This window comes from Mustela erminea, chromosome 9, assembly GCF_009829155.1.
Source record: "Mustela erminea isolate mMusErm1 chromosome 9, mMusErm1.Pri, whole genome shotgun sequence".
In the NCBI taxonomy this organism is placed as follows: domain Eukaryota; kingdom Metazoa; phylum Chordata; class Mammalia; order Carnivora; family Mustelidae; genus Mustela; species Mustela erminea.
This window is the reverse complement of record NC_045622.1, coordinates 60,026,753-60,050,379: the sequence shown is the minus strand read 5'-3', so window position 1 is coordinate 60,050,379 and position 23,627 is coordinate 60,026,753. Positions and strand designations below refer to the sequence as shown.

Sequence of the window (23,627 nt, the reverse complement as noted above, 5' to 3'; positions counted from 1 at the left end):
AATCCTGAAGAAGAGAGAGTAAAATGAAAATATTAATGAATAGTGCATTATTAAGGGGATGTGTAGAAGGACTGAGGAAATTTACAATAATATTCAATATTTATTCATGGTGTATGTCTGCAGCTTCCATTCAATGCCCCCAACACATGAAGTCCTTCAATTAAGTGCTATGAGCAGTGAGGTCTACCAGCAGTGCTGCATTGAGGAGGAGAGAAATGGAGATTTCTCAGTGTCAGCATTCATAGCCCTGGTGCTGGTGGAGGAGCATAGCTTCTTGACTCCAAGACACACTGAGGAAGGGAGCTGCAGAGATAGTGTCAGGAGATGTCGAGCCAGTTCACTGGGACAGTAAAGTAGACATTTAACTCCACTGGATGGAGGCTGTGGGGCTCTTAGCTATGGGTGTGTTTCCTGAGCTGGAGAGAGAATCAAGTATCAGACACATCAGTGCAGCACAGGGGGTATCAACAGAGGAACTCTAGAGGAAAGTAACACATGCGTGGTAAGATAGATCTAATTGCACAAAGATTTCACTGGAAACAACAGTGTATATCATATTCCAAGAAAGATCTAGAGTTCTTACAATAATCCTTTTTTTTTTCATTATTCATTGATTTGGAATTTCCTGTTGAGTATCCACTGTATTGTTACAAGGTTCTAAGCATTCAGGCTATGACAGTTAATAATGGAGACTCTGTCCCGCATTTAGGGAGCTTATAATCTCTGGAGAGTGACACACAAGGCAGAAGAGAACAAACTCTTTGCTTTCAAAGAGAATGTAACTGATAGAAAAATGAAGTGAATACAGTGATGCACCATGCACGGGCGATGAGAACAGTGGCAGAGACAACAGCACAGGCAAAGGACCTGGGGCTGGGAACAGCACAACATGACTGTGAACAGAAGGGAGACCAGACCAGTGTTTCTAGAGCACAGTGAGGTGGCAATAGTAGAGAAGGGAGTAGGAGGAGCATGGCCAGGTCCTATGGGACTGGAATTATTCAAACTTCATTCTAGGAGGAAGAAACTGACCCTGAAGAATAAACATGAATTTTCCAAAGCACACAGCAAGGCAGTTAAATAAATGCAGAGCTAGAATAGAAACATACAACCCACATCATGCTATTATTGTATGCAAAGGCAGAAAATATAAGTATTACTAGAATGAACACAGGAAACAAATGAAAGACTTACAGAAATGTGCATACTGTTTCTTGAAAGTGTGAGTAGTGACGTTTACTGAGCATTTATATTATATAGTGAAAGTTTGTTATTCTGCAATTATAATTAAATAAAAAGCTATGAGTGGAATAGTGAAAGCCTCATAGTAAAAGCCTATATATACTTCTGAAGTAATGCCTTTCCATGCATATCATATTTAAAATTTTAATATATCAAATGAGCTTGCATGTTTTTTGTTATTTTATCTAACATAGTTTGGCTTGTTGTGAAGGTACTTGCAGGCAATTATCATGATTAAGCTTTTTTTTGGTTATTCTTTGCCTGGGTTTTGCATTTCTACTGTTAGTAGTAGGGGAATGTCTCCAAAATGTCTATTTTTTTTTTAAGATTTTATTTATTTATTTTTTTGACAGAGGTCACAAGTAGGCAGAGAGGCAGGCAGGGGAAGGGGGGTGGAGAAGCAAGTTCCCTGCTGAGCAGCAAGCCCGATGCAGGACTCGATCCCAGGACGCCAGGATCATGATCCAAGCTGAAGGCAGAGGCTCAACCAACTGAGCCACCCAGGTGCCCCTCCAAAAGGTCTATTAATAATGATCGAAGACATGAATTTAAAGGCCATAATTTAAGTCCATCATTTCATCATTTTTTTTTCATATATTACATGTTTTATTCCTAAGCTAGTAAATTATGGATATTCATTTATTTATTTATTTTTATTTTTTTTTTATAAACATATATTTTTATCCCCAGGGGTACAGGTCTGTGAATCACATCATTTCATCATTTTAAGGACATTTATTTGTATCTTTTATTTAAAATTAGGCAATGGGGTCAGCAGGGTGGCTCAGTTGGTTAAGTGTCTGACTCTTGATTTCCCCTGAGGTCATGATCTCTTGGCTGTGGGATTGAGACCTGTGTCAGGCTCTGTGGTCAGTGCAGCGTTTGCTTCAGATTCTTTCTCCCTCTCTTGTTCCCTCTCACTCACTCTTCCTCAAGTAAATAAATAGAATAAAAAAAAATTAAATTAAACAAGCAATGCTCTCTGTTCATTATTTACCTTCCATACATTGGTAGTCTCTTCCAACAGTTTATCCTATACATTTACATTAAATTCAAATGATCTTTCAATTAAAAAAAATGGACCTAGAATCCTTTAATTTCCTCCATGTGGATTTTGTTGAATGGAAAAGAATATCTTATACATTTTATTAAATTTGTCTGTGGTTCAGTGATGAATTTTTGCAGATGCCCAACATACAACTGTTCATTTTACTGATGACATTTTTATTTTATGGCTGACATCATAACGTTTTATAGAAACTCTGAAATTTTATAGAAATTTCCAAATTTCTAACTTGTTTATTTACCTCTAAAATTCATCCACTAGTGAAAAATATGTGGCATATATATGGCATGAGATTATTAAGCATACCAAAGATAGTTGAATAAGAAAATCTGACTGCCCCATCATTTCATTAAGAGGTGAGACCATGGAGCACTGGGTGTGGTGCAAAAACAATGAATACTGTTATGCTGAAAAAAATAAATAAATTTAAAAAAAAAGAATATAACAAATAAAAAAAAAAAAAAAGAGGTGAGACCATGGTGTGCCTGGGTGGCTCAGTCAATCAAGGGTCTGCCTTCAGCTGAGTCCTGGAATTGAGTCCCCCCATTGGGGCCCTGTTCAGCAGGGAGTCTGCTTCCCCCTCTGCGCCTCCAGCTGCTTGTGTTCTCTCTCTCAATAAAATAAATAAAATTTTAAAATTTAAAGAGTTTAAAGAGAAAAAAAGGGGGCGGAGACCAAAATAGTTTTTAATTTTTCACAAACACTAAAATTTCAGTCCATGGTTCACACATCTCAGTAGAATTTTCCCCACAATAACAATTAATCTTCATTAGGCAGTCTTTTTTATTTTTGATCAGTTTCTGTCCTATCACATAACAAAGAGAGTCATCTCAAATGTAATACATTAACTTTAATGCAATTCCAAATTCTTACTTATGCACTCACCACGTTATTCACTTAGTCCAATGTGAGCTCCATAATCTTATCAGCTCCTACAGTGTTTATCAGTTCCTATCACTGCTCCCTCAGAACATACTTCTACACCAAATTTAGAACTTAGACTACATGTGTTGATATTGTAACCACCACAGTTTTATAACAGTTCAGAGATGGTTGGGTTTGTCAGCAACTTTTGAAAGACTAATTCTTCTTCATATCACTGCCATATTGATATCACACATACATAATAATTTTCATGCTAGCAATATCTGTACATTCATCAAGTGGAAATGAAATAGACTTTACCTGCTTTATTTGTTTTATTTGTTCTGGGAGTTGGCTTCTGTATCCCTAACTACTCCCTTTTACATTGATGTGATGTGGTCATTGTAAAACGGGCAGCCTGCCTAGTCAAGAACTCCCACAAACAGCAGTTCAGGATGGATTCCTCACTTAGAACTCGTAGGAGTAAATGGCCATGTTTGCAGAGCGGACTTGTTGTTTCTGTCTCTGGGCCGTATCTCAGCAACTGCTCTCACACCCTCCAGTTCCAGTGCATCCACACACACTCCACGAGGGAAAGGCCGGATATGAGAAGAGGTTATTGGACATTTGTAGAATATTAAAACAGGTGATTACAACAGTATAAGAATTTTTTTTGTTGTTTCTTAGGAACATGTTAAGTTTGCTCTGTGACACTATAAATACCACAGAATTCATTCAAAGTAGATCTAAAAACAAATACAAACCATGGAGGACATATTTTGAAGTATCTGGTGTTACCACATCCTCTTATATCCCAATAAGTGGGATCCAGGGCATTTTCGAGAAAGGGGAGAGTTGTGAAACTAAATGTCCACTATGACAGTCTCCACCTGGTACTGCATGTGGGCCAGCAGGCATCTCAGAGAGCCAGAGTTTGTCCTCAAGATGACTCTGCAAGCGACACAACCTTGAGTAATGTTGTGTTACTCTCCCAAGCTCAGGCACCGCACTGGTGCTCCATGTCTTCATGGAGCATGTTGCTCTAGTCTTCCCACCACCTCTCTGGGAATGTCCACAAATCGTCATTGTAGAAAGGGAGAAAATAACAAAACAAAATGAAACTGGGTCAGAAGAATAAGACACTTTCTCCAGTGTATGTAGTGGTGGAACCTATTCAACCCCATGTCTGCCCAATTCAACAGCCCAGGCTCTTCCCACCATGCTGCTTTGCCTGCATATCAGCCTAAAGGGCAGAAATTATGCTAAGCAGTGAGACTGTCCATGTCTAGGGGGCAATTAGGTTTGTTCTTTGTGGAGCATGAAACAAGTCTCCACCTGCGTGTGCCGTGCCCCTCCCAGGGGTTCTGCTGAGACCTCCCTGCTCTGTCTTCTATTCCCGGGATCTGAGTGTCTGAGTGCAACAGGCATGGAAACCAGGGGGCACTAGGAGAGTCAGCAGAGATGACTACAGACCTCTGCTAATCCCTCATTAACGTGCACAGCTGTGACTCGCAGGTTCTTGATCCAACCAGGGACCCAGGGTCCATAACCCCTGATGGCCAGAGAAGAGACATATAAATCCTTCCCACCCACACCTGCTCTCCCCAGGCCTGCCCTAGAAGCACCTTTGGAGTCCCCAGGTCACCGGTGCACTGACTGCTGAATGGACAAGCCGGAGAAGCAGGGACTGGAGCAGCCCTGGGTAGAGGGAGGCTGGATGCCCCTTCTTCATCTTTAATCCCACCTCCCCAGCACAAGGTGAGAGCTCCTGGCCCACTGTCAGCAGGAATTCTTCAGCCAAGATCAGTCACACCCTAGACAGGGTCTGGGGGTTCCTGAAGAGCTCTCCCCCCTATGCCCTACCTGGATTTATCCCATAGTGATCCCAGCATTGAAGGTCCTGCTAGCAGTGCCATTCCTCATTGGACAGTCTACAAAACCTCTTTGTCCTGATGGAATGTGTTGTTCACACCTTTTTTCAGAGAACAACTTTGGGATGCCAAGGAGAGCATAGGTGGAGGTCAGCGTGGCTGGTAAGTTTGAGAAGTGGGGTGAGACGTCACTACTCGTTTGACACTGTTCCTGGGTCAGAAAAATGTGGAAGCTGAAGGTTGGGGACAAGGAGCAGGGATTAAAAGTCAACACCCTCACATTCTCCATTTTACTAGGAAGCAATCTTGTTTTCAACCCCCTTTTCCTGGCTCCATTGTCAAGGGAAGCTCTTTCACTTGTCTGATCAGTTCTAATCTGATATACTTTCAGTCTGACTTTTAGCCATTGGTTTTTTCCCAAGTTCAGGACCACCATGCTTTCAATATTCTTTAGTTCATCTCCCATGTTATCTTTTTTGTTTATTCTTTGTTTCAAGCAAATTTTCTTTATCCATTTTTTATTGTTTTTTCTTGGTTGAAAAAAGCAGTGCAAAATTCAATTCATATACTTTAGCCAAAAACTATTTTTGATGTGGCCTCTTCTCTGTGGAGAGTCCATTCTATTGGTCTTTGGGTGATTCTCTGGGTTGATTCCGCTGATGTGATTGTTATCCAGGCATCTCCATGGCAGGAGATGAGCTCAGGATCCTTTTACTCTACCATCTTCTCCAAAGTCCCAGAGTTATTTATGTATGTTATTTTACTTATTCTTACAATATTCCTGTAAAGTAGGTGCATTTATTCTTATCCCCAATTAAGGTAAAGCAAGTAAAGGTATAGAGGAGCTGAGTCTCTTCTGCAAAGTCCCGCAGCTGGTATGTGGCAGAACGAGGGTCTGAACTTAGATAATGTGGCCTCGGAGCCTGCTTTAGATCCTAATCACTGTGCTGAGGGGGTGGTACATGGGAACAAGGAAAACTAGAACATTGTTCCTGGCTTCCCTATCACTCCCACCTCCTCTACAGGGAGCATGGGGATCATGAGTTCTGATTAAATCAAGGGCCAAAGGGCTCATTCGATTCCCTCCCAATCATATTACAGAGCTGGGACTGAACACTTGCTGCCGGAGTTCAGTTCTTGACTCCCCCTCTCTGCCTTCCTTCTGTGTCACTGCTTCCAGCTGCATTTAATGTTCCTTGTTCTGCTCTTCCTGGAGGAAATACTTGTCCCTCAAGCCCCTTAGGCAGGACACAGTCTGTGAGCCACTCTGAGGAGAACGAAGCACTGTAGAAGGATCAAGAGGGCAGGGAGAGGGAGGAAGGGGCTCTGGCTTGGAATCTGTGGAGGAGGCGGCAGATGGAGGGAGGTGAGTCTCAGTCTGTGGCTGGATCATGCAGGTCTGTGCGCCCTCACGGCCCCCTGTGACTCATGCCTGGAAGGAGGTGTGCATGTGTGAATGGAGTCAGAAGGAGGACCCCCTCAGAGTGGGAGTGGAAACCCACGTCAGATGAGCTGTGTGCGTGGCAGAGTAGCTTTTCCTGCCCAGAAGAAAATTGCTGTTGAGTGAGAAACAAGGCAGGGCTTCCAGGAGAGAAAATAGTCTTGGACTGAGATCCAGGAGATGTTGTTCTTTGTCCCAGCTGTGTGTGTGCCTTTCTGCAGATGGGTTTCCTGATCACAGAAAGGGGTACACACCGTGGGATGGCTTTGCATGCATGGCAGATAGGAGCAGCTGCAGGCTCCAGACAGTGGCTCTGAAAAAGTGTCCTGCTTGGGAGCTCTCAGGGAGCAGAGCCCCTAACACTTCCTTCAGCATGTCCCTTGTGAACTCCTGACTCTGAAAGGGCACTAAGCTGTGTGAGGCCTGGACATAAAGCAAGGCACTGGGTGGAGAGCAGAGTGGGCAGTGGGAGATGAGCAGCAGCCCCTTGTCTATAGCCAGATACACAACAGAGACCAAGGTGAAGGTTGGGAGGAGGGTTCTTAGCTGCCTCCTCTTCCCCCTCACTTAGCCTATAAGAGGAAATAGAAGGAGCAGAGCTGTGGACTGTAGACACAAACCATGTGGGGCAGTTTCCCCTGGAATTTTGCCATAAGGAAGTATGCTGGGAGGGTCTCCACCCTGAGTTCAGGACTTTCTTATGGGCCCCCTGCCTGGTACAGGTTATGTTTGGCCTGTGGTTTTGGGAGAGACGTTCCCAGGCCTAGGGTAGTTGACATGTTTCTCTCCTCAGAAAGGCTGGGAGTGTCTTGTTAATCCTGAAAGGATGTTCTCAGAGTCCAGGGGAGCCCAAGGGCCCCCACAGTGAGAGAGGCAAGACCATACCCCATGACTTGGCAAAGCCTTATTCTTTAGAAGGAAGTTCTAATTTCTAAACCAATAAGACTTTAATTTGGGAAATTATATCCTGGTTTATTACCTGATTCTTCTCTGCAGGAGTCAAAATGTGGGAGTGTGAGACAAGGCCCAGGAGACAGTGCTGTGGAGAAGCCTGGAACAGGCACAGAGCATGGGATGCTTGATAGCCCCCTACTCACAACCCCTCTGACACTCTGGGCCACCCTATTCTCTGTTCACCTACCCCTAGGTTCTTCATTCCCCGAAATAGCTTAAAATACCAAATGCAATACCTCATGAAGTTCATGGACATAACTGTGGTCTTCAGGCAGAGCATGGAAAGCACATTCTGGCTTATATCCTTTTTGTAGGCTGTTCCTTATCCACCTAAACCCAGATGAGCAAAGTCTGTCCTCCTCCACCATTTTCACCTACACTGCCACAGTAGCACCCGGTCCCAGTCCCTTCCACGGCAGCCCCATCTTGACGGTCTGCTGTGTTCTTTGGGTGATCAGAACTTTTCCAGACTGATTTCTTCAGAATCTGATGGGTCTGTCCATGGACAAAGAAAAGAATAAAAAAGAGCCTGAAAGCTGAGTCATGGGATGAATGTCTACACTGGTCAAAGAAGGAATTAATTTTCATGATCCAGGTACCTTGAAGTATGAATAGAGCTGGAGGGAGGGATGTCAAAGCCATGGGTCGCTGGGACAAAATATCAGACAAATTGGAAGGAATAGGCTGTTTGGGACAGTAGGGGAGCTATTAAAGTGGCTTCTGGAAAAGGACTTTGGAAGAGGAGTTTTGTCTGAGCATTAGTCAGTGAGTGGAAGGAAAAAGAGTCATTCCATCTCTCCAAGCTTTGATTTCCAGAGGGAGGGAACACAGAGAATGTTGGTAGGATTAGGTTTGGATGACAGAGACAACTTCCTCTGGGACAAGCCATCAGGAAATGCATATTCTGATGCTGCCATGTGGCTGGGCTGAAGAGGAGACACTCCACCTGGGAAAGCCTGTCAGAAGAGTGTGATCTTTAGTTAGGTGAGTTTGGGTTTTTTGTTCTTCCTTTTTAAGGATTTTATGTATTTATTTGATCGCCAGAAAGAGAGAGAGACAGAGAGAGAGAGAAAACAGGAGTAGAGGGAGGGGCAGAAGGAGAAGCCTACTCCCCGCTGAGCTGGAAGTCCCCATTCTGACACTAGGCTGGATCCTGGGACTCTGGGATCATGACCTGAACCCAAGGCAGACACTTAACTAACTGAGCCACCCAGGTGTCCCAGTTTAGTCAGGTGAGCTTTGAGAGAAATGCTAGTTTTATTTACCAGTTGTGGGTCCTGGAGTAAGTCTGTTGACATGTCAGCAGCCAAATTCCTTCATTCACCACATGGGAACATGAGCAAATCCATGGATGCTAGGGAACCCATACATAGGTCAGCACAGGGCTCTCGGCAAATGCTGTAGCACCACAGCCCCGACCTCATACCCACTCATGTAAAATCCCTGGAGAGCAGGTGCTGGCTTCTCACAGGCCTCCCTCACACCCTGCAGGGACAGACCCCAGCGGAACCAGGAGATGGGAATGGATCCTGTACTGCCCACTCTCAACCAGACTGTGCTCCTCCCTGGACCTGGGCCTTTCATCCTTCTGGGGGTGCCGGGCCTGGAGGCCTTGCATGCTTGGCTTTCAGTGCCTGTGTGCCTGCTGTACATGGCTGCTGTGGCAGGGAATGGCCTTCTCCTGGGGCTGGTGGCAGCTGACAGGACACTGCGGGCACCCATGTACCAGCTGCTGGGGCTTCTGGCTGCCGCTGACCTGGTTCTGGCCACGTCCACAGTACCCAAGGCTCTGGCTGTGCTCTGGGGCCTGTCGGGTGAGATCTCCTTTGCCGCCTGCCTAACCCAGCTCTTTGTGACCCATGTGACCTTCATTGCCGAGTCTTCAGTGCTCCTGGCCATGGCTGTGGACCGATATGTGGCCATTTGTCAGCCTCTGCGCTACGGGGCACTGCTGACCCAGCGTGTGGTGGGCATAGTGGCTGCAGCTGCAGTGACCCGTGGTACCTGTGTCATGGTCCCCTCTGTGGCCCTGCTCCAAAGACTGCCTTACTGTGGACAGCGGGAGCTCCCCCACACCTACTGTGAACACATGGGTGTGGCTCGGCTGGCATGTGGCGACACGCGCCCCAACATTTGGTATGGCTTGGCCACCACACTGCTCTCCCCAGCCCTAGACGTAGGGCTCATCGCTGCTTCCTATGCACTCATTCTGCGTGCCGTGTGTCGCCTGCCATCCCATGGGGCCCGCTGCAAAGCTTTAGGGACCTGTGGAGCACACGCCAGCGTCATCACTCTCTTCTACACGCCCGCCCTCTTCTCTTTCCTGGCTCACCGTTTCGGCCGCCACACGGTGCCCCGCCATATCCACATCCTCCTGGCTAACCTCTATGTGGTGGTGCCCCCAGCCCTTAACCCTGTGGTCTATGGAGTACGGACCCAGCAGATCGCTCAGAGGCTCAGGCATTTGCTTCGGCTCTGCTGGGCAAGGGCAGTAAGGGATGTGGGCCCTGAGATGGCCTCCCATGGCAGGGACTGAGCACCTGTTTGCTGAGGCATGTGCCCTCCCATGGCCAAAGGGTGCCAGCTGCCTCAGAGCAGAGCTCTAACCAAGGTATTGTTATCATCTGCCAATATGTGGCACTCTGGTCCTCTAGCACTGTTGCCTGCTCAGGAACAGAATGCACACTAAACTCTCCTCTGCTTGCCTGGGACCAGCGTGGCTAGACTTTTCCTTCCTTTTCTAATTGTGCATTGATCTCTACAGTTGCATCTCACACAAACAGAACATGTCGGGTCTGGACGTTGGCAAACAAGGAGGCCCAGGTCCTGGCATGGAGATCAACATCTCATCTTTCTCCATCACTCTGCCCAGCCAGCACCAGATTAGTGAAAGTAGCTCTGCGTGGGGTCTTTTGTCCAGTGTGTGACATTGAGCAGGAACTCCATGTTTGTTAAATGTGTGAAGACGGGAGGGGCTGAGGAAATGGCACAACATGAACCAAAGAGAACAGAGCTCTGGAAACTGACACAGCCTCTGACCTGGCTGATTCATACTGTCAACCTTGGAAGAGCTGCCGGCTCTGGACTGCCCCATGCTGCCCACCTGAGCTATTTCCCCTCTCTGCTCCGGTGCCGAGCTTTCCCATGCTTCCCCAACTGGTCCCGCTTGCTAGGTTTCCTTGGCAAAACATAGGCAGAGGACCCAGCTCCAGCTGTCACGCTTCATGCTCTGTGTTCTTGCACACTTCCTCCTCTCCGAGAGGTCTCCCACTCCATGCAGCTTAATTCCCAACTCACTCCTCTCATACCTCCCTAATCTCTGTGGCTCACCTGGATCCATGGCTATAGCAAGGCCAGGCCAGAGGAGTTGATGGAGAATGGATTCAGGTGTGGAGCAGGAAGTCAGAGGGTGAAAACTCTGAAGCAAGATGTGGGCAGGATCTCTCATCACAGATTGCCCAACAGAGCCCAGCACATGTCTTCCTGGGGTCATACATTCAATTCAGCTCTCCAGCCCTCTCCCTAGAAGGAGAAGTACACACTTCATATGCCTCTCTCTACTGGGTATTATGTGTTGTGCAACGGGCTTTAAAGGAGGGGATTCATTAGCCAATCCTTTATGTGAAAAACCTATGATATCTGAATTGGAGGAGCAATGACAAGTAGGGATATAATAAAGGATACACATTTCTGAATGGAAAATGTGGTCTTCATAGGAAATCTGATGTCCCCTTAGGTCTTGGGGGTGTTGAGACTCATCACTGCCTGGGAAGTACTCAAGAGAGACACAGTGGAAGAGGAAAGTAGAATTTTGGGTGGCCAGCACTAGGAACAATGAGCTATGACTCAGGAACCAACTCTTCCTTTTCCTTAGGGCACATCAGGGGAGATCCCAAAGGACTAGAGGCATGACAAGAAGCTATTTGGAGGGGGCTTTCTTGAAGGACAGACAGTGGAAGCTCGTGGAATCAAGAGGTCTAATTAGCAGATCCATTTGAATAGTGAGGTGGGAAGGAAATGTTTAGAGTGCTTAGAACAGTGAAGAGGACAGAATTCTAAGTGTGCAGAGGGCACACTGCAGAGCAGGCCAGCACAAGGCTGCTGAAGCAGTCCCCCCAGGTATACAGTTTGGCCCTCATCCAAGGCCCTCGGTTAAGTAAATGGTTTCTGTCCTGGAGATGGACAGCTACATATTCCTCTGGAGTATTTCTCATTTAAAGTTGAGAAAAAGACCATAAACCCTTCTGAAAGGGACCCATCCCAAGGCCCCCACAGCTTGTCTCAGGTTTGCCTTATTCTGTTTAGACAGGAGGGCCCAGCAGGACAAGGACAGAGGAGAGAAACCCTGTTTATGTAAAAAAAAAAAAAAAAAAAGTAATTTTCTACCCCATCTATGGAAGCACAAGCGTGTCACAGTCCTCTTTTTCCCATGCCCCACCCTGTCCTTCCCAACCCTTCTCACGTGACTAGTCCTTTCAGATGTTGAAATCTCTATCTCTCCTGCTGAGACCATTCACTCAGACCATTCATTCACCAGAGATAAAAGCCTTGGGGAACTCAAAGGTGTTGCTCCCCTCCCACAGCAGAAGCAAGATGAAGCCCACGCGGGCCCTCCAGATACCCTTACTGCTGCTGCTCCTGGTGCTCCCAGGACAGCCTCAGGTACAGCTCTGGTTTTGGGGGAGGAGGATGAGACACCAAGTCTGTTCCGATTGTTGCTGGGCTTGGGTAGGCTTAGGGTGAGAGAGGAAAAACAAGTATGAAGATGAGAAAGGAGGATTTCTGCTCTATCCACCCTGCTCTTCTATGGGCCTCACTTCTGCAAAAACCTGCCACCCTTTTCCTGTCTGAAGGATGCTGGACCTGAGGGAGGCCAGCCTGGGCTATTTTAGGCATGTGTCCTTTGTTCCATCATCCCCAAAAGCTAAACCACTGGGCTGGAGTTGCAGACTGAGGACATAGCTAAATTAACTCCCAGGGCCAGAGTAGGCTATATGAGGGACTATTCAGAGAAGGACAGGGGCCACACATCTTGATTCTTGAAGAATCTGTAAGGAAACCCCAGTTGAGTTTTTTTTGTTTTTGTTTTTGTTTTTATTTTGTTTTGCTGCTTGTTTTTAATTCTCATAACCTCTAGTTTTCATCTAAAAAAAAAAAAGAAAAAAATTCTAGTTCTTGTGAGCGCTAAATATCAGTCTGGACTCTGATGCCTCACGTACTGTGAACATTTATCTCCCTTCTTTGACAACTTGGAACTCTGTTCCTGCCGTTCACAAGTTCACAAAATGAACTTGTGGGGATCTACTGAGTCTCCAGAGCAGAGGTACTGGAGCCCCTAAACTGGTCCCTTAGGACTTGGACTTGTTTTCAAATCAGCTTCCTTCTTTCCCACAGAGCCTCAAGGAAGAGTCTGCTCCCTGTTCTGTGAACTGTGACAAGAACCAGCCAGAGCATGAGGTAGGGTGAGGATGGCCCCACCTTGAGGAACTGGAAGGGTGCTGGGTGAAGTTCTGGGAAGTCAAGGGAAGGGTCACTGCAACTCATGGCATAAGGAGACTCAGTCATGAACAACCTCCTGTACAAAGAGATCTCTTCTTAGATAACCCACAGTAGGAGACAACCCTTCTGGTTCATGTTCCTAAACAGCACATTGTGCCCCATGTTTCATTACACTTAATGTGCCCATGGACTTGCTTTTGCAGCTGGTGAAAATTGTGCCAGGTTCTGTGGATGAGGATGGCCTGTGCCATTGTGTAGTTCATCTGCCCAACAACCTCATTCCCCTGAATCAGCTGGAGCAGCTGCAGAGTATAACGCAGGAGCTCATGGACAAGTATGATAAGGAGTTATCCAGGGTAAGCGCTGGAGCTGTGGGCGGGGGCTGGCAGTTACATGAACACATTCTCTCCTGGATCCAGCGGGAGGAGGAGCAGGACTGGTAGAGAAATGGCTAAAGGAAGCATAGCCCTCATCTTTGAAATGAATCCTGAGTATGAAGGAAAAATTAGGTATCGTTCTTAGGATTCTCAGTGGCAGTCATAGTACAGAGAGGCTCGTGTAGGATGTGCTTCCTCCAATAAGAGGCCAATTCATGGATACAGGTGCAGTGGGAGATGAGAAGAGGGTATAGCAAAAGAAGACAAAAGTGGGATGGCCAGTGCAGGAGACAGAAAAGAGTTGGAGCTGATATCTAGATAGACTTTTGGGCCAGGTTGGTGAGCTTGGAGTCAATGCTTTAAGTAGGTTGAGTGAATGGAAATGTGGCATCCTCCATGTGGTGTGGGCAGCTGCTTTTTGGAATGGGCACTCATGGGCACTCATTGTGTCCTGGGGAAGGCTGATGGGAGAGGGCTTGGAAGCTAGGAATCTGTCCATTCATTCACTTACTAAGACACTCCTGAGAGTGTGGCTGTAATCAGGAAAGAAGAAAGAGAAGCTGGGCATATGGGGGAAATAGTGACTTTTCCTGAGGTGAAAAGAGGGACACCATGTCCTCAGCTGTGAGATGGAGATACTAATCCTCACCTCAAGGGCTATTAAGGGAACAAATGAAAGTGATGGATATGAGAGTATTTTGTTGGCTGTGTGGCACTGGGGGGCATGTGAATGGAAGAAAGAGACACAGGTATGGGGGTTTGGGGGTCCTGCCTGTCCATTCCCCTGCACCCAGGTCAGTGAGTACTCTCACACCATTGAAGGTCAGGATACCAGGTTCTGGAAATGAACCATGCCCTGAAGCCTGTGAATCCCATTGCCCTTGCTTCCTCCTAGGAGGCCCCAACCTATAGCCTACTGCGCCTGGAACTTGAGGGAGCACGGGAGTTGGTGACCCAGCTTATGGCCAAGGATGGAGGTAATGAGGCTGAGGACCTCCTCTCTCAACTCCAGAGCCAGGTATGTGCATAGATTAGAGAATACCTCCCCCCTCCATAGTCCCCTGTCTTATTTAATCTTATAAATTTGATGAAAATCACTTATTTCTGGGGAAAAAAGACATGGAGTTGAGCAATATGGGAGCCTCACTTCGGTCCTTAGGAACAGTCCATGACCCATATCCTTGGCATCTCATTTCCATAGGTGGCTAATGCCAGCCTCACACTCAAGCTGCTGGCTGACTCTGACCAGCGCAGTCTCCGTGCTTACCGCCAAGAGCTGGATATCCTCGAGGGTCGGCTCAGCGATTGTGAGAGGGAGAAGTGTCAAGAGGCCTCTGATCCACCTGTGCCCCCTGGTGAGGTCTCAGCCTGAATTTCTTAAGATCTCATCTCCCCAACGACAGGGTTTGGGAATGGAGGGTTGGCTATGGGGTACTGAGGGTTGAGCAGCAAAGGTCTTTTGTTTCCTTGCATGGTGCATCACTAAGGGCTGCAGACTGAGATAGGTACACTCTCACATATAGACATAGTAGTATACACAGATATATATATATATATATATATATATATATATATATATATACACACACACCTATAATCACACGTGAGCACTATCCTCTATTTGTGCAAGGTCAGACCTTCTTACATACCTGTGCATGCCCTCTGGCGGAAGGATACACACTGAAATGCACACATGGCTTTTACACTTTCATTTTCCTCTCCCTGTGGGTTGTGTGCTGCACTCCTAGTTTGTACTTTGCCTGCTCTCTTTTCTAGGTTCTTGTGCCCACGCAGGCCTCCAGAAAGTTAGCAGACCCCTTGTGGTACAAGTCAATTGGAGAGGCTTCTCCCACAAGGCAGGTGTTTGGGGTCGAGATGCAGCACCCAATCTAGACTCTTCCCTCTACTGGGTGGCTCCTCTGGGTTCAGAGGACAGGTGAGTTAAGGATGGTTTCTCTTTTGCAACCAGGTTCATTCCAAATGTTCCCTATCCTACCGTGACAGGTTTCTTTGTGGCCCCAGCAGAGCTTCCTCTCTCCATTAGGTATGCCCCTGGACAAATTTAGCCGAGGCCTGACAAGTCACCTCCTAGAGCTCCTGTAGGGATTAAGGATGACTCAGATGGCCCTGAGCTCCTTCATAAATCTATGTGTCTGAAATTTTTAGTCTGATTGTAATCCAGACTGGTTCTACATATTGCCCGATTTCATATAAAGAGCAAACTCTTCTCCACCTGGCCCTCAGAATCCTAGCTGCTTCTTAGAAGAAGTTTAAAGGATGAACTTGAACCTACTTATGACATGGACTCAAAGCTGAGTTTGAATCTCAGTACCTAAGCTAAGTGGGCTTGTAAAATGCTTTAATGTCTCAGATCCATTCTAGCCCTTTGGAAAGTGAGGATAGTTAAATTATGATATTATCATGTGAGAATCCATAGAAAAATGTGAACAGCATAGTCTGTGCTCATACATGTTCTCTTAGATGACAGGAATCCATGATGTGGTTGTTGGGTGTGACAAGATGTGATCAGGAAGAAGTCTAACTGAATCCATGAGATGATGATGAATGAGCCCTTCAATAACCCGGCAGCCTGGCTAGGCAGCTAGGTACAATATACAAACAGGGTATTTAAAGTCAGTCCATACAGGAGTATGAGAAAGATACAACTGAATAGGAGATTTTGGTAGGATAGGATGAACATGGCTTGAACCTGTCACTTCAAAGAGCCTCAGTGGAAGCTCACCTTGGATTACTGTTACTGGTAACATTGTTTCCAATTCCTATAGGTGCTTCGTACAAGGTAAAGGCATTAACATGACTTTGCATTTTAAATCATCTCAGAATCTCTGTGGGTAAGGCAGAATTTACTGCCCAAAGTCAAGCAAAGACAACACTCAGAATTCAGGGATAATTTAAAGAACTTTCCAAAGTGACCTTATGAACATAGGTCTCCCAAATCCAGTTCCAGAACTATGTCCTGCTCCGGGGCACTGGTGTCTCAGGGAAGATGGAAGGCAGTGGAGTCGAGCTACAGAGAGTCTCCATTAAGAAGAAAATAATAATAGCTATTCCTTGATACCTTGATAATTGCTTACTTTGAGATAAATATTCTACTAATTGGTTTATTAGCATTATTTAGGTCAATCCCAAAATCAATGAAATAGATTATTTTGTTATTATTTTTACGGATTTTAGTTATGGGCTGAGTGACTTTGAGCAAATTACTTAGTCTTTCTCAGGCCCAGTGTCCTAGTCCATGGGAATACAACTGAAGTTCTGGTGCTTTCTCTATAATTAAATGAGATAATGCAGTCACAGTGTCCATGAGGCATTGCTGAGTTTGAGGTCAATGTTATTTCTGTTACTCATTTTTTTTTTAACAGTTGTTCTTGGTCCCAGTATATTGTAAGAAAAAGAAGAGAGATTACAAATCAGTTCTGTTTGATTCCAAAACTTCCACTATTAATTAGAACACTATCCTGATCATTTTTATTAGCACTGTGAACCCTGATGATTCTGGTGTGGGGTTTGGCCTAGGTACTTTGACTACTACCGGCTGTACAAGTCCTATGATGACCTGGTACTGATGAAGGACTTTGTGGAGAGGAAAATGGGCTATGGTGATGGCAGTGGTAATACTGTGTATGAGAACTTCATGTACTTCAACTACTATGGCACACGTGACATTGCCAAGGTGAATCTCTCCTCCAACACTCTGGTGCTGCAACGCACATTGCCCAGTGCCACCTACAACAACCGCTTCTCCTATGCTGGTGTGCCCTGGAAAGACATAGATTTTGCTGGTGATGAGAAGGGGCTGTGGGTACTCTATGCCACTGAGGAGAGCAAGGGAAACCTGGTTGTGAGTCGTCTCAATACCAGCACCTTAGAAGTGGAGAAAACCTGGCGCACCAGCCAGTACAAGCCAGCCATGTCAGGAGCCTTCATGGCCTGTGGAGTGCTTTATGCCTTACGCCCACTGAGCACCCGCCAAGAGGAGATCTTCTATGCTTTCGATACCACCACGGGGCGGGAACGCCATCTCAGCATCCTGTTGGATAAGATGCTGGAAACACTTCATGGCATCAATTACTCCCCCTTGGATCACAAGCTCTATGTCTATAATGATGGCTACCTGATCAACTATGACCTCAGCTTCCTGACCCTGAAGCACAAGCAATCAAAACGACCAGCTTGAAAGCTCTCTTGGCTTCTTCCTGATCACATCCTGTCACACCCAAGAAAACATCCAGGCACTGAGACCCCTGGGGAAGAGTACTGGGAGAATCATGTCATCCTCATATCTAGATGAATCCCACCCCCCCCCCCAAATGGCCATCACTCTTACTGAATGAGAAATGTTGATTATATCTTTATCATTGATAATCTTCATAATTGATAATTCTGTAAAACTGATAACTCAGTCTTCATATTAAAGTTATTTTCAGTAATGGCCTAGATAGATTTGATTGGGAAACAAATGCTAATAGTAACACTAACAAACACCTCTTTTCTAGAATCCTAGAATTGTAGAAGCTTCACTCTAATTTTTAAATCTATTCTGTGTTTTGAAAACTGGGAATCCAGCTCTGACAGTTATAAAATTCCAAGAACTAGGCTTAGTTAGTAAATCTTAGGTTGAGAGCCTCTGATCCCAGTGCAGAGACCCAGGGCAACTGACATTAGAATGGGATATAGAAGTCCCTTTTCTTATCCTTAGCCTCCTGCAGGGTACCTGGGAAGAAGAGAGGCAGGGTCTTGGTGTGAAAATCAATGTTTCCCTGTTCTTAATCAATCTCACTTTGAGTGCATTTGAGAGAAGTACTTAGGCCTGAGTCCCATTCTAAGAGGTAAGCAGCTAATGGCTAAACATGAGGAAGGTCTGATGTGGACTGAGCTGGTGGTCTAGACATTCTCAGTAGAGAATCTTTCAGTGTGACACACAAAGTCCCCTGGCCAACTGTCTGTAATAGCTTCGCTCATCTTCAACACACAGAGAACACAGAGGCCCAGACACTTCACTTCTATTACTTATAGATCCCCCACCATGCAACTGCCTTCCATGGAGTCGGATTCCAGACCCCAAAGTCTTCACAGTCGCCCAGAGGATACCAGAATACTTCATGCACAATGTCTCATGCTTATACTTCCCCGTATACATACATTCACAAATATGCATCCAATCAGACTTATGGGTTCTTCCTCATATGTAGAATATTTCCATCTACATAGACATAATTACACATTTTAACATATTCACTAAGGGCATATTCATCTGCTGCCCAAATATAGACCAAGCACTATCCTCCAAACCTGCATGGAACTGAGAATCTGTTTTAGTTGCCTAAACCTGTCCTGGTAGGAATTTTACCATCAATCACCTCCACTATCATCTCTTGATTTACAGACATCTCTCCCCCTAATGCTATGACACAAAGGTGGGCCCTGAAGATTGGGCTAAGACACTGAGTCAAATCTTTCTAAAAGTTCTACTAAAATGACATGTAGCAAGACCAAGTGACAGGTGAATAAAAAATATTTGGCGAGGAAGGATTCACTCACCTTCAATTTGCAATGCCCCTCAGGGAGCCTCCCAAGCTAGCCTTGCTCCTGCTTTTAGGATAGTGGAAAGCTTTCTCTACATGGGAGCACACTCAGTGAAATCCAGTATCGCTAAACCTAGAGCTACAGAAAACCATGATCTCCTCTTCCACTTGTGAACTTTGTCCTTGCTCCCCTTTCCTTTGTAAGGCCTCCATTTTTTGAGTTCTCTAACAAAAGTAATAAAATCCTTTTTATAGGAGAGATTCCATTTTTACTGGTATGCAGTTTTATCTGTGGCTTCGACAAACACAACTTTCCATCCCAACGGGGACCCACACATAGCACCACAGACAAGCCACACATCTCACATAAAAATGGAACTAGAGCGTATCATGCTTAGTGAAATAAGTCAAGCAGAGAAAGACAACATCATATGATCTCCCTGATATGAGGAAGTGGTGATGCAACATGGGGGCTTAAGTGGGTAGGAGAAGAATCAATGAAACAAGATGGGATTGGGAGGGAGACAAACCATAAGTGACTCTTAATCTCACAAAACAAACTGAGGGTTGCTGGGGGGAGGGGGTTTGGGAGAAGGGGGTGGGATTATGGACATTGGGGAGGGTATGTGCTTTGGTGAGTGCTGTGAAGTGTGTAAACCTGGTGATTCACAGACCTGTACCCCTGGGGATAAAAATATATGTTTATAAAAAATAAAAAATTTAAAAAAAATCTGGCCTTTTTTTTTTTAAGATTTTTAAAATTTTTAAAGTTTATCAGATACAGAGAGAGGGAGAGCAGAAGCCAATGGAGCAGCAGGCAGAGGGAGAGGGAGAAGGAGACTCGCCGCTGAACAGGGGTTCAATCCCAGGACTCTGGGATCATGACCTGAGCAGAAGGCAGAAGTTGAACACACTGATCCACTCAGGTGCAACCCCCCATCCTTATTTATTTATTTATTTATTTATTTATTAATAGTTCCATCCTGTGAACTTTGTCATCCATTTCTGGAGAATGAGCTCGTTTTACTTTATTATGGAGATGTGGTGACCCACCCCCACACACACACTCACACAAATATGTCTCCCTTCCCCAGCTGGTGCTGGCAGACTGTGAGACTAGAGTTGACATCACAATATCCCTTTTTTGAAGAGGTTACGGTGTTGGTGGGTGGGGCAGAAGGGAGGGGCAGCCCTGGGTGGAGTCATCTTTACTAAGCCCACCTAGTACCAACTATGAGTCAGTAGCCACGAACAGGCCTCAGCTAGGCCACATCTGGAGAGCTGGGGTGGGGGGTATAACATCGCAAAATACCTGGGCCCAGCCTGGTCACTCTTCCCTCTTTGGGCAACAAGGAAACTAGCCTTTGGGCTAAGAACACGACACCTGAGACAAAGGCCAGCAGAAACATTCGTTTCCCCTCACCCCTTCTGGCCCGGCTTCATCCTGCTCACCACTGGCCCTCCCACTGAGGTCATGCCGCATGTCATCTCACGAACACCCAGGATGGCCCAGAGTGGGCATCCTTCAGGTTTGTCTGCAGACAAGAACATCTCTTCAAGTGTCATCCGAGTGATAGTGAAGACAGCAGGCAAGCAGAAAGACTTTATGATAGCAGATGACACCTCAGTGAGGCAATTCAAGGAGAAGCTATCTGCTCACTTCAAGTGCCAGGTGGACCAACTTGTGCTGGTCTTCATGGGCCGCCTTCTTAAGGACCACGATACGCTGAGCCAGAGGGGCATCCTAGATGGCCACACCATTCACTTGGTCATAAAGTCCAAATGCAGCTCCAGATCCCTAGCCCATTCCTCCCAGAACCTGCGGACCAAAGAGCCCAGCCACCAGGATAGAAACACCGAAGGAAACAGCAACGGGGTATACCAACCTGCCAGTGTGAGTCACACCACAGTGGAATCATCCCTCCTTGTGGAACCTGATGCACCCAAAGTGCAGAGCCAGGACCTAGAAATAGGTAGTCCAGAGTACATAGCCCAGATGCTACAGAATCCTAGTGTCCAGCAGCTTCTGTCTAACACAGACTTCATGAGGCAGTTCGTCTCAGAACACCCAGACATGCAACAACTGATGCAGCAGAATCCAGAAGTCTCCCACATCCTTGACAATTCTGAGATCTTATGGCAGACTCTGGAACTGGCCAGAAACCTTGCCATGATTCAAGAGATAATGCAGATCCAGCAACCTGAACAGAATCCTGAGTATCCACTGAATCCACAGTCACACTCGGGCTTAGAGACAAGGCCAGGTGGGGACAATGCCCTGGGTCAGACTTATGTGGATTGCAATGACCAAATGCTCAACAGCTCACAAGATCCTTTTGGGGACAACCCCTTCAGAGCTCTCCTGGGAGGACAAGTTTTGGAACAAGTTCAATCCTCACCTCCATCTCCAGCACCACCGCAGGAACGGCGGGACCAGGTCCCACAGCTCCCTACAACCCGAGTCATCTACACTAGTTCTTGTGGTTTATCCTCCATCACCTCAGCCAATGGTAGCCCTAACAGGGTGAACCATACTCCCAGTGCCTACGCCACAACTATCTCCAGCAAGGGCCAGAGTCCTAACTGTCCCATTCAGCAGCCAGCTGGGATACCAGCCTTACCTAGCATAGAGCTCACCCAGCAGCCTCAGGCAGAAGATAAAGATGCCACCATCCCTCTAAATAGCTCTGACCGGAAATTAGAGGATCATCTCCAGCCTTCAGATGAGCAGACCAGCTCCCAGATCACAGGAAGCATGATGCAGTTGCTTTTAAACAACCCATACTTGGCAGCCCAGATGATGCTGTTCATAAGTATGCCCCAGCTGAATGAACAGTGTAGGCAGCAGCTGCCCATATTCCAGCAGCAGACACAGCTTTCTGACATGATTACAGCCCTAGCCAACCCCAAAGCATCACAAGCAATATTGCAAATAGAGCAGGGTCTGCAGCTTTTGGCCACAGAGGCTCCTGTTCTTCTATCCTGGGTTGCACCTTACCTATGGGGCCTGGGTTGGCTTCCTGCGCCAAGCTGCAGCTATCCTGACACAGTGCCCTGGGCCTGGGATGTGCCAGATATTGCTGAACCCAAAGATCCTGAATGCTGCCATAAATCTGGAACAGTTCTGCAGAGGCTACAGTCCTTAGCTGGAGACCCTTCCCACCTTCCACAAGCCCCTGAGATTCGTTTCAGTCAGCAGATGGAATCTCTAAAGGCCATGGGATTTGGAAACCCCCATGCCAATCTTCAGGCACTTATTGCTACTGAGGGGGACACCAGTGCTGCTATTCGCAAACTCAAGAGAGCCCAAGGATTCTAACCACCATGCCTCCGCATTTGCTAGTTACTTGCCTACTGACCCAGTTGACCACATCATCTGCCTCTTCTACCCCTTCTGATGCTTCCATCCAGCAGAAGTCCTGAAAGAGAAGAAACCAAACAAAGCTTTCTCCACTGAATAACATACCATTGGCCATGGGTAGAAGATCTGTCAATAAAATGGCTACTCCCACATGCCCTCATCTGAGGTTTGGCTTTGTTTCTTTTACAAAAAAAGGGAACTGTGTGTGATATCCCTGTCTCACCTATAATACATACATGAGCATAGACACACACCACATGCATATATTATTATAGAGATAGAGAATCACAGTTGCATACATGGAACCACAAACCATGCTCACATACCCAAGTACATGCATATGCTGTGCACACATACACAAGGTCACATAGCCAAAAAGTCACAGATACAACCACATACATTCAACACACTGCACACATGGCCATAGGCATGCACAGCATACCTAACAACATGTATATAGACCCGTGTGTAGGGGAAGAGAGCCATAACATACTCATACAAAAGGGAAATTTACTATAGATACATATGTAGTCACAAAGGCTTCCTCAACTGCCCAAGTCCAAATTGCTCAAGTTTGGAACTGGAAGAAGAATGGCCTGGTGGGCCAGAGTAGGAAAAGTCCACCTTTCAGCCAGGTCTAGGTAAATATTTGTATTCTTTAGGAATCTCTTACTAACTGCCATTGTCATAGTTGTAGGACTTTGCTGGACTGTTACTATTCTCTCTTTAGCACAGAGAGATATAGTTGCTTATCCTGCATATCCTGCATATTCCCGTCACCAAAACTCGGGCATCTAAGGGCATGGCCACTTCCAAGAATACACGTCCTTCAGTGTATCTAATGTCTGTAGCTTGTGTTCTCTGTAGTCAGCCAGGACTCCATCCCTTCCTCTTCCTGCCTCCTCAAGAGCAGCCCAGCCAATAGGTATGTAAACAATCACAGAAGTCAAATATTATTTTAGGTGTTGATGAAATAGCAGTGACCAAATAAAGTCAAATAAGACAAATAATTTCATAAATCAAATATTGTTTTAGGCATTGAAGAAATAACAGTGACCAAATAAAGTTCCTTTATTTAAGAGTTTACTTTTGTGGGGAGAAGATTGTTTTCTACTTAACCTATGCATAAGGGCTATGAGGAAAAATGAAGCAGGATAAGTTCTTCTACATACAGGGTAATCCAGGACGGCTTCTCCAGAAAGGCAATAATTGATCAGAAACCAGAAGAAATTGGGAGAACTGAACACGCACTCCCTTGGGAGAAGTATGTTCCAGGCAAAGAAGGCTACCTAGGAGCAAAAGTGTGAGGTGGGAATATTCTTGATGTGTTTGAAGAATAACAAGGAGATGTTGTAGCTGGAGTCAAGTGAACTGAACAATGGGAGGAAAACAGAGGACTTCAGGAA

At 46.0% G+C, this 23,627-nt stretch overlaps 3 protein-coding genes and 1 long non-coding RNA gene across 4 annotated transcripts; 3 read left to right on the top strand and 1 right to left on the bottom strand.

The window, feature by feature from the left end:
* Nucleotides 1-3,019: 3,019 nt before the first annotated feature.
* On the bottom strand, nucleotides 3,020-10,956 carry LOC116600214. The gene is made up of 3 exons (XR_004289549.1): nucleotides 10,769-10,956; nucleotides 8,704-8,792; nucleotides 3,020-4,234 (listed from the first exon to the last, which is right to left on the bottom strand). It is a non-coding gene; the product is annotated as an uncharacterized LOC116600214 (long non-coding RNA).
* LOC116600213 (olfactory receptor 52D1-like) lies at nucleotides 8,944-10,043 on the top strand. Its single transcript, XM_032360332.1, has one exon. The coding sequence runs from the start codon at nucleotides 8,955-8,957 to the stop codon at nucleotides 9,972-9,974; it is 1,020 nt and encodes a 339-aa protein (XP_032216223.1). The 5' UTR covers nucleotides 8,944-8,954; the 3' UTR covers nucleotides 9,975-10,043.
* Nucleotides 10,957-11,942: 986 nt separating the features above from the next.
* Nucleotides 11,943-17,641, top strand: LOC116599098 (olfactomedin-4-like). The gene is made up of 7 exons (XM_032358783.1): nucleotides 11,943-12,100; nucleotides 12,833-12,895; nucleotides 13,141-13,293; nucleotides 14,210-14,332; nucleotides 14,516-14,669; nucleotides 15,091-15,250; nucleotides 16,852-17,641. Exons 1-7 carry the CDS (start codon nucleotides 12,032-12,034, stop codon nucleotides 17,510-17,512), a joined length of 1,383 nt encoding a protein of 460 aa, XP_032214674.1. The 5' UTR covers nucleotides 11,943-12,031; the 3' UTR covers nucleotides 17,513-17,641.
* Nucleotides 17,642-19,845: 2,204 nt separating this feature from the next.
* UBQLNL (ubiquilin like) lies at nucleotides 19,846-22,403 on the top strand. The gene has a single exon (XM_032359932.1). It carries the CDS (start codon nucleotides 20,335-20,337, stop codon nucleotides 22,177-22,179), a length of 1,845 nt encoding a protein of 614 aa, XP_032215823.1. The 5' UTR covers nucleotides 19,846-20,334; the 3' UTR covers nucleotides 22,180-22,403.
* The last annotated feature ends 1,224 nt before the right edge of the window (nucleotides 22,404-23,627 follow it).

Excerpts from the sequence above, each read along its gene's own strand:
- LOC116600213 (XM_032360332.1), top strand. The coding sequence starts at position 8,955 with ATGGGAATGGATCCTGTACTGCCCACTCTCAACCAGACTGTGCTCCTC.
- LOC116599098 (XM_032358783.1), top strand. The coding sequence starts at position 12,032 with ATGAAGCCCACGCGGGCCCTCCAGATACCCTTACTGCTGCTGCTCCTG. Across the intron at positions 12,101-12,832 it reads TGCTCCCAGGACAGCCTCAG|AGCCTCAAGGAAGAGTCTGC; the intron begins GTACAGCTCTGG and ends TCTTTCCCACAG. Across the intron at positions 15,251-16,851 it reads CCTCTGGGTTCAGAGGACAG|GTACTTTGACTACTACCGGC; the intron begins GTGAGTTAAGGA and ends GGTTTGGCCTAG.
- UBQLNL (XM_032359932.1), top strand. The coding sequence starts at position 20,335 with ATGCCGCATGTCATCTCACGAACACCCAGGATGGCCCAGAGTGGGCAT.